Source organism: Bombus affinis, chromosome 6 (assembly GCF_024516045.1).
Source record: "Bombus affinis isolate iyBomAffi1 chromosome 6, iyBomAffi1.2, whole genome shotgun sequence".
NCBI lineage: Eukaryota > Metazoa > Arthropoda > Insecta > Hymenoptera > Apidae > Bombus > Bombus affinis.
In genome coordinates, this window is record NC_066349.1 from 15,725,403 (window position 1) to 15,735,679 (window position 10,277).

A 10,277-nucleotide genomic window follows, 5' to 3' on the forward strand; every position below is an offset into this window, starting at 1 on the left:
TTGATCAATGTATGAAAATTAAGTTGAAAATCTTAACAGTTCTCTTTTTCTCTCTCTCTCTCTCTCTCTCTTTCTCTTACTCTTTCTAAATACAAATGACGAAATGGTCATAGAAATGTGGATATCATGTTCTCAAAATTTGATCAATTAAGTCTTTACCAGTACCTTGGTAACATCTATTACTGGATATACAGGTATTCACAGAGCACAAAGAGTACTTGGCTATAACAAACATTTTATTCAACTATCATTGTATCAGATATAAACGAACATTTTTATCATCGTTAAAAGTACTAAATCGAGCGGCCTAAGGTACATGTTAAGTGTAAGCACGTTGTGCTGTGTGTGTGTGTGTGTGTATGTGTGTGTGTACGCGCTTGTTGGATGCAAATACATATAGTTTTTGTTTTGCATCATTTTTGTTATAATGTCTTATGACGGACGATCTTCGAAGTGACATAACATGATCTAATCGCATCTTTATGCATTTACAAATTTCCCGTGATCGTGACATTAGCAGCAGCGTCAAAGGAAAACAACAGAAATGTCAGATTAAAAAAATAGAGAAAAGCAACATACTATTATTAATGGCACATGCACACCGGCCAATATGGACAGAGCACATACTTTGATAGATTCGTTTTAATATTCTAAACTTTCTTCCGTTCCTAAATTATTTGCAATATAGTAGAATCGATAGTAGTTTTGAAACGTATCATTTGCTCCTCATTTGTGCCATTTAAGGTCTCAGTCGCACATAATAGATTGCTTCTGACACAACAAACGTAAATTCTTTTAAGTAATACCCAGGATAAAAAACAAGGAATGTCTAAAATGTAGAACTTTATACACCACGTCAAAATATAATTGCCATTTACATAAAGAGTGGTCCGCCATCATACAAAATATTTTTCTTCTTCTTAATTTTGCAAGTTTGGGTGGAATGAAAGGTTTTAGTTTGTAACTAACCAAAAGTCGTAAACCGTATGTTATGGATGAAACGGATGTGATGAATACTTCATCGTTTTCTGAGTCCCATTTCCAACTTGTCCTGCCACATTTTTCAGTCGGTTTATTCCACGAACCGGTACGCTGCTCACAGTCACGCTTAGGGATGGGATTAAGCCCCTCGCGCGAAGTATCGATACCTAAATGAAAATGTTTGATTCTTCGCACGCTCCTTATAAATACGCATACTGACTAAAAAGATGCCTGTTTTGAAATGACTGAGCAATTCAAGTCCAGTTGTCGTTTAATACGGATCGACTTATATATAGAAAACATACTACATACGTATCTGTTATTAGTTACTGATTATCGACAGATTTTGAAAATAGTGTATATCTGACACACTCTTTCTTAAAATTATATCATTTCGATTGCACATTTTATTTGTTATTTGTTGAACGTTCTATGTTATCGATTATTCTGTTCCAATCTATTTACGGCTTTGGAGACTATTATATAAAGCTAGTCAGATCCGAATCTAAATAAATTAATTTCCATAATATTTATTGTTTGTCAAGGAGGAATCAAACATTTTCTTCCAGGTATTATTTCTAGTGCGTGCGACTTTTTCCCGTCATTAATGTTGAGGGAAAAATGCATCCATCGCATAATCGGTGAGGTATCACTATAACCGATCTTCTGATGCGACAATATAAGAAAAATCAGCATTTTATACGCTTCATTCTAATCATAGATTAATCGATACCAAACGACATAGACTTGAATCGTTTAAATATTTCAAATCAAACATTTGTTTAGTCGCATCTTTAGTCACATTACGACCATTTGAAACGATCTTCTTATTTCAAGAAACAGAAAGGAGATAAAAAAAATCAGTAGTCAAGAATATTTGAAATTCTGAAATATAATGTACTGCGAAAAATAAAATATATATTACTTGCAAAAAAAGATCGTTTTGCATTATTAACGGTCGACATTACTCTATTTCGTATGTTTTCTTTATAATATGACTATAAGTCGCATTGGTCATTCCATACACCTGAAACTTTAGATCAAAGAAGTATTACTAATGGATGTTTATATTCTGGCCACAACGTAGTACATCTTGCTCTCGTTATTTAGATGCCTGGAATGACTTTGCGTAAAGCGTAACACAGTTGTTTACTTTAACTAATTCGCAATGGGAAAGATTTCCGATGGGTACTTAATGGTAAGGATTTGTTTCAACATAAATGTGTTTCCACGCTCAACGTTTGAACACTTTACAAGAACAGTGTTTATCATTGCGAATTAGTCAAATTTTACAATGCCGGACGATGTCAACAATTAAATGCCAACAGAACTGCGTGTATTCGTACATTACAATACAAACACGACGTGTTCATATTCCCGGCATTCTTTCTCATTCTTTGTTTTTATAAATATCGTAAAATAGAAGTTGTGAATTCGAATCAATACAAACTTCATGGATGTTCAATTGATACGCATCATATTCGTAGATGCGAATGAATATTCACGGGATTCTCATGGTCGATTCAACAATACGTGAATGATATGGTTAAATAATTATAAATTGGAAATTGAGGTGGTGACATTACCTGGGCCGTTACTCACCTACAGGCAACGAACCTGTTATGGGAGTAGGTGACGATGATACCATGTTTAATCGACCTTGATCTTTTACTATTGGATCTAAAGTGAAAGAGAATGGAGAAATAATAATGAAACTATCAGTCTTTCGAAGTACCACACCATTCATATTTTCTGTTAAAATTTATAGCGCAAAATTTAAATATACTTCATAATACTTACAAAAATAAGGATGTTCCATAGCTTCGCGTGCAGTGAGTCTTTCGTAATGATCATAACGCAAAAGTTTGTCGAGGAAATCAAGGCTTTCGTGCGATACCAAATGTTGATTCTCTGAATGCATAAAGCGTTCCCAGCGTTTACGTGAATGTCGACCTAAAATATCATTGAAACGAGGATCCAATTCAATATGGTACTTTTCAAGATATTCAAATAATTCCTCAGTCCCGAGAACTTTTGCAATTCTCACTAGTTGGTCATAATTATCGTGTCCATGAAAAAACGGTTCTTTCCTGAATATCATACTTGCAAGCATGCATCCAAGGGACCACATATCTAATGAATAATCATACATCTGCAATACAAAAGAAGAAGCATATTATCCATAAATTACTTATAACATACAGTTAAAGATATGATAAATTACACACAAACCTGATAATCTACAAGTAATTCTGGACCTTTAAAATAACGCGAAGCTACTCGTACATTGTATTCTTGACCTGGATGGTAAAACTCTGCTAGACCCCAATCGATTAACCGTAACTTTCGATTTTCATGATCTATCATAACATTGTGCGGTTTGACGTCCCTATGCATTATTCCCATACTATGGCAATAATCCAATGCCTAAACAGAAAAAGGAGACGACCATTTCTTGTACATTATTAATGATTTTTTTTTTCGTTTTACATCTTATTCAACCACAGATGCAAAATGGATCAAACACTATCGACACATTACTTACTTAAATATTCATGAGTCCGAAAATTTTTAAAATTTCTGAAACTAAGGATTCTTTTTATATGCTTTGACTAATAAGAAAGAACAATTTCAGTATTTTTATGGAAAGGCACTACATCATATTTTCATTTAGTATATTCACTTTTAACCCTTTTGAGATAAGATACTTTTAAAATTATTATATTTCATTGTACTTTATGATCAGAATAAACTAATAAAAAGCATAAGAAAGAAAGAAACATAGAAAATTTATATATGCAAGTTTATAATTGTTTAAATATTTAAATTTCAAATACCATAACATTGAAAGAGTAAAGATATAGTTATAAGCAAAATAAAAATATAAAGATAAAATAAATTTCATATGAAGTATTTTTTTATCTAAAAATACTAATACTAAATAAAACAATGGTAATAGAGGGAAAAAATGAATTTGTATAAATAAAATATTTTCGAACTCTTCCTTGAACCTATGATATACACCTACATCTATCAAAATAATAATCTCGAAGATTCACATTGGACTGTTCCATTGCACTTAACAATACACGCACTTTTAATAATTCGTAGAGGTAGTATCTTATGTCGTAGTCTGTTAGCGTCTGGTATAATTGCTTGAAATCTGTGTTGTTCACATGTTCAAATATCAGTGCCGGTGTCCTTGATACCGGATCTTTGACAACAGCTTGGAGTGTAATTATGTTGGTCCCACCTTTGAGGTTTTCTAAGATTTTAATCTCCCTTTTTATTTTCTTCTTTTTTACAGGCTAGACATTAAAATCACATGAAAATTAAAGTTTTCGGCTAATTATAATTTACTTACTAAGACATAATTTATATTTTTTACCTTTAAAATTTTTACAACACACTTTTCATTATTTGTAATATTTATGGCTTCAAATACTTCACTATATTTTCCTCTGCCTAATTTTCTTACTAGTTGATAATCATCTTGTTGTCTATATAACAAAAAATTTGTTACAATTAAATAAAATGAGGGAAATACACAAATATACATACATACAGACATAGATATGCACAAATATAGATACATTTATCTAAATACACACAGAATGTTTTATTGCACACTTACCCCCAGTCGACAACATAGGATTCATAGTCCCAGTAATCTCTGGATTTGTGTGAATTCACATCTGTGTAGACTCGCGCTCTACTGGGTAGTGCCATTTTTTCTGATATATCACTACTACTATTTATTTTGTGGATTGTTATTCTTTCACTGTTGTCTATTGAAAAATTACAAAAGCTAGTTAATTTATCTCTTCCACTCACCCAGTTATAAATGCGCGAGGACAAATATACACCTGAGTCATTAAAAAAAATCATATTAAAATTAAACATATTTTAAATTAATAAGAGAAATATAAAAAATTGATGAATAATATATGAATGTGTAATAGTCTTTTGCTAAATACTAACTTATGTTTACATGTGGACTGAATCAAATATTAAAATATTAGTGTCAATAATATAATTTATAATATCAATGATAATAGTATTTATTACGGCAACTCAATATTGCACTTATATTTATGTATACATTGAAAAATTCATCAATACAATGCAATATTTAATCATAAATCTAAACATTCTCCTGATTCTTATATACTTTTTACTTAACTTGACACATGACAATAAATGAGTAAATTCTAATATTTAAATACATCTATACTACATTAAATGCAAATAAATTGACAATTATATGTATCAATTAAAAATCAATAGTAGTTGCAACGTAATTAAAATAACATAGTAAAGAAAATATAAGTACCTCATTGAGTTATAATTGAAACATTTAATTTAATTTCTTGTAATACAAATTCTGCAGAATACAAATAAATTCATTTATAAACTATCTAATAGTATCTTTATCAAAAATATCTATATATTTAACTGAGTATAATTACAAAAAGGAGTTATATGGTTAGAAGAATCAAAACAACTTCACTAGAAATAATTATATGATAGCAAGCAGACTAACCAAAGAAAAAACTGAATCCTGATATAAGAAACTAACAAAGTTTAAAACGTGTTCACCGATTACAACGAATGAACTGCATATTCCTTAGAAGTCTATTGATTGTGAGCTCACAGAACACTATCAATTCGTTTCTGTGGTTTGAAGTTGTGATTTAGCAAAAGAACAATTCTATATATACAAGCACAATTGGCATATAGGGAAAATTGATATTTAAGTTAAAGATCAAAAATGTAGGTAAAAATTAATCTACTATCGCAACAGGGATTAGAACACGCACAAGCACAAGACACGAACACACATGTACGAGATAAATCACACGCCATCGCAATCAGGAAATTAATGTTGACTTATTCTGGACTCACCTAATACATTCCGGACCCGAATCTTGATTAGTTTGACCGCAGCAGATCTCTAAATTCGTCGTGAAACCACGCAACCTGCTTAGGAAATACGTGAGGCCGCGCGAACGCGTGAAACTCAAGGATTTTTGCGGGCGGCCGGCTTCTCAAACGACCGAGGTCCAAGATGGCAGCCAACAATCCACCTCAAACTTCAAATATATAGATAGAAAACTCCAACCTTCAACCGTCTCTTCAATCAAATCTTACTATTACTACTATTACTTAAATTATCGACTTAACCATTAAGGATATTATTGTTCTTATATTATCGTTTACATCAATTAATTACATAGTTTTATGTATACAGTATATATGTTTGATATGTTTTATATAGGCACATAAAGTTTAATATTAACTTTTTAATATTTTATATATATCATTCTCTTCACATAGTAATAAAATTCCATCCCCAATATGTATCTATTAAAATAAGATATTACTAACAAATAAATTATAAAAATATTAGTAATTATAATATATAAATCTTTTTGTATAACAAGATTTTTATATAATCAAGGAATGTTCATTTTTATTCAAAAGAATTGTTAATTTTAATTAGAACGGAAACTCATGTACATGTTTAGTACACTTATACACTTAGTGCACTTCATACATATTGACCAATCAGAATTTCTTTTATGGTGATATCTTCACTATCGCCAATCGCCATTATCGTGTGTCTTTAATAAATTAAATGTGAAAAAGATATTAAAGATTAATATATAATGTAATATAATATAATATAATGAATTACGCTTACACTCGGCAGATGATGGTTTGTTATAATAAACTACTTGCTATATTTAGGTTAAATGTTAGATAAACTTAAAAATAAAAAAAAAAACTATATTTCAAATTTAACAGGGTTATTATTTAAATAATGTTTACAATATTTTAAGCTAAAGAGTATCACTGATTTGTGTTAATGAATGTATAGGATGTAATAAAGATAAGTCATTTTTTATTGAAAACCATTGCTGTAAAAGTTGTTCTATATTTTTAGCATTATCCTATAAAAGAAAAAAATTTATATAATAAATAACCAGATAGAATAATAATACGAATAACACTGTATATTCGATGTGCTATTGTCTAATTTACCTCATTCTCATTCATATCAGTTATATGTAATTTTTTTTTAAGATTTTCAGCATCTAAAATCCAAATATGTGCAGATTTATAAACAACCCATAAATTTGTACGTAATAATCCAACAACAACAACGTCAGTATTTTCACACGGAGGACTGCAATGTTTATATTAAATGTTAAATAATAGTGTCATTAATGCATAACAATTTCCAATAATTACCTATCTAGAAAATTTTCAGTAACTTTTTTTAAATCTATATCCCAAGATACAGTAGTTCTCATGACTAAATTTTCTTTTTTCTCCATATTCATTGTTTTCATTTTTTCCAATGCTTTTAATAGTCTATTTTTATTTTTATTAATATTTACTATACATTTTTCTTTTGTTTCCAGTTTGCTTTTATTGTGCTCTGATTTCTCATCATGTGCCAGGTCTCTATAGTATCCACGTTCTTCAGGTGACAACTTTTTCCAAAGATTAGTTATTTGATAGGCAATTTGAGGTGCTGTCATATTAGAATCTTTTTCTATCACTAAAAATAAGAATACAGATCTAATATGTATATTTCGTATATAAATTAAGTTGTGTATGTTAAATACTTTTACCTTCTGACCTGGCATATTTTGAAAATTTAAGAAAACCTGCACATAAATTTGTATGTGGATTGATATTTGGTGACTCCTTTGATTTTGTATAATTGTAAGATTCTATATCCGTACCTCCCTGTAAAAATCCACTTTTTAATATATTTATATTTAATATATATAAATCTTACCTTCAATCCAGATACGTGTCCTTTACTCCATTCTTTTAATGTAATTGACTTTTTCATATCCAATTTATTCTCTGCGTGCAAAGTGTTTGTTTCTGCATTTTTTATCTTATTTTCTTTCTCATCTGTATTTGTATTAGAAGAATCGAACAATACAAAATCCTCACCTAGATCTACTATAGGTAACTGACTGAATGTTTCAGATGATGGACTTAGTTCAAATGGTGGAGAATCTTCTGTATTTTCTTTTGTATTACTATCACTATACAAAGTAAAAAACATATTAAAAATAATTAGATTATATTTTTTATCCTATATTATAGATACTAACACTGAATTATGAGAAATATCGTTATTGGAATAAGTCAATGCAAAATTCTGTGATTCATTTGAATCTGATTCACTTAAATCTAGAGATGGTAATTGAATATTGAGGTCATCTACTTTTTTTCCATATTTTTCAGCACTTTCGTCATCACAAATTTGCATATTTATTGAAACTTGCGGTCGTCCTTTATGTTCGACATTATTAATCTCGGTAGAATTTAAATTATTTATTACATTTTCATCGGAATTTATATTCCTTTCGATAGGTTTATCAAAATTTCCTTCTAAGCGTAATTTTCGTTTTTTGCATGCAGGTTCCTCTTTTTCAGTATTGTTAATGTTTACTTTTTGCGTATTATCTTGATAATCGGTAAATGAACTTTCACAATTGTTTTCTGGTTGCGTTTCTCTTTGTATTCCATAAAAATTTTCTAGATATTTTTCTATTATATTGATAACCACGTTCTGTGCACATAATATACATCATATAAATTCTTAAAAAAGTATATAATTAACCATTTTTACAAATATAACTACCTGTTCTTTAAAAAGGAGAGAAGTTTTATTTGGTTCTAGATTAACATCTATGTTTGCTGCATTTATTAAAATATATACAAGAAATATTGGTTTCTTCCTTAATGACGATTCTTGTCCTAATGCCTCAAAAATTATTTTAATCACTACCTGGAAATAACTCTTGAATTCTTTGAAACCGCGTCATCTAATTAAAAGAAAAGCTAAGTAAGGTATATACCTTTTCTAATTCTTTATATTTAATTGGTCTATCATTCACAAAAATATATTGTCCTCCAGATTGTAACACTTCAGTTGCTTGTGTCATCTTTGAAGGAACCATTATTTTCATTTTAATCTAAAACATATACTTTCATATATTAAAGTATTAAATAAAGTATTAAATACATAAAATTTTGTATATAATTACATCTGTATCTATAATATTTATCCAATTCATACAGCATGTTATTTTTTTACCAAGAGTATATGTAACTGCTTCTTCAAGATTACTTATACTAGGTTTTGCAAATATTATGTTATTATTTACTTTATAATTTATTCGTGCATTAAATTTGCATATTCCGTAGCTTTTTATTAAGGTCTCCAAAGTTCTAATATCTTGATTAGCTTTTTTTAAATTTGTAATTATTTGCCTTCTCACTGGCATTTGTTTAAATAATTGTTTAACTTGTACAGTTGTTCCTAAAAAGAGATATATAAATGTATATTTAAAAAATTTGAAGCAAAATGTTTGAAGTTGTCTTGCTACCTGTAGATCTGTGGCAATGTTCTGAATTTATGATATGACCATTATGATCTATAGTATAAGATATAGCTGCTTCATCTTGTTTTGTTTTTGATATAATTGTAAGATCAGATACTGCACTCAATGCATATAAAGCCTCACCTCTGAATCCATATGTTTCTAAAGATTCTACAAATAATAGTATGACTATAAATGCAAAATCATATTACGCAGTGCTACATAAATGTTTTCTTTGTATTATAACTACATACCTAAATCGGAGAAACTAGACAATTTTGATGTATAAGATGATAAAGCCATGTAAGGAGCATCTACTTTTGAAATACCACATCCATCGTCCTTTACTTCTATTAATGTACATCCATTATCTATCTAACATTTTTAAAAATATGAACTTTATATAAAAATTTTTAAATACTTTGATGTAATTATTAAAGAACAAAATGTGCTCTGAATAAGAAAATTAATGTAGTACCAAGTTAATTTCAATATTTTTAGCACCAGCATCAAAGGCATTTTCTATTAATTCTTTTACAGCAGTAGATATCGAAGTTATAACTTGAGTGGTAGTTATTAGTTTCACTGTGTCTTTGTCTAAAGCTGAGATGATCATTTTTACGTAACGTCAGATTTATCGAACATTAAGGCATTAAGATTTTTTATACGTCAAATTTATATCTTGTGCATTTCATACATCACATAATGTAACCACTTATAATTTAATGAGATCAACGCGCGAAGATCTGTTTTAAAATTTGTTTACAAATGAAATGGGAAAGATAGATCGTATACGACTTTAGAAATGAAGAACACGATTATAACGACATTCAGTGGACATTTTCTAATCAGTTCGCATTTTCAAGCGCGGGAATTTATAAA

At 29.2% G+C, this 10,277-nt stretch overlaps 2 protein-coding genes across 8 annotated transcripts; both read right to left on the reverse strand.

The window, feature by feature from the left end:
• Positions 1–218: 218 nt before the first annotated feature.
• LOC126917061 (casein kinase II subunit alpha) lies at positions 219–6,082 on the reverse strand. 4 transcript variants are annotated; one of them, XM_050723476.1, is made up of 8 exons: positions 5,887–6,082; positions 4,616–4,769; positions 4,370–4,481; positions 4,077–4,289; positions 3,214–3,408; positions 2,782–3,133; positions 2,584–2,661; positions 219–1,148 (listed from the first exon to the last, which is right to left on the reverse strand). In XM_050723476.1, exons 2-8 carry the CDS (start codon positions 4,708–4,710, stop codon positions 796–798), a joined length of 1,398 nt encoding a protein of 465 aa, XP_050579433.1. In that variant the 5' UTR covers positions 4,711–4,769; positions 5,887–6,082; the 3' UTR covers positions 219–795. The 4 variants fall into 4 exon arrangements, with proteins under 4 accessions (XP_050579433.1, XP_050579431.1, XP_050579435.1 ...); XM_050723474.1 differs by having other exon boundaries at positions 4,616–4,847; XM_050723478.1 differs by having other exon boundaries at positions 934–1,148; positions 2,568–2,661; positions 4,616–4,847; positions 5,887–6,081.
• Positions 6,083–6,774: 692 nt separating this feature from the next.
• LOC126917996 (PMS1 protein homolog 1-like) lies at positions 6,775–10,262 on the reverse strand. 4 transcript variants are annotated; one of them, XM_050725489.1, is made up of 12 exons: positions 9,874–10,262; positions 9,650–9,770; positions 9,402–9,566; positions 9,180–9,334; positions 8,871–8,987; positions 8,654–8,800; positions 8,121–8,581; positions 7,793–8,051; positions 7,623–7,740; positions 7,237–7,549; positions 7,027–7,171; positions 6,775–6,935 (listed from the first exon to the last, which is right to left on the reverse strand). In XM_050725489.1, exons 1-12 carry the CDS (start codon positions 10,009–10,011, stop codon positions 6,825–6,827), a joined length of 2,250 nt encoding a protein of 749 aa, XP_050581446.1. In that variant the 5' UTR covers positions 10,012–10,262; the 3' UTR covers positions 6,775–6,824. The 4 variants fall into 4 exon arrangements, with proteins under 4 accessions (XP_050581446.1, XP_050581445.1, XP_050581448.1 ...); XM_050725488.1 differs by having other exon boundaries at positions 9,060–9,334; XM_050725491.1 differs by having other exon boundaries at positions 9,060–9,334; positions 9,650–9,766; positions 9,874–10,022.
• Positions 10,263–10,277: the final 15 nt, after the last annotated feature.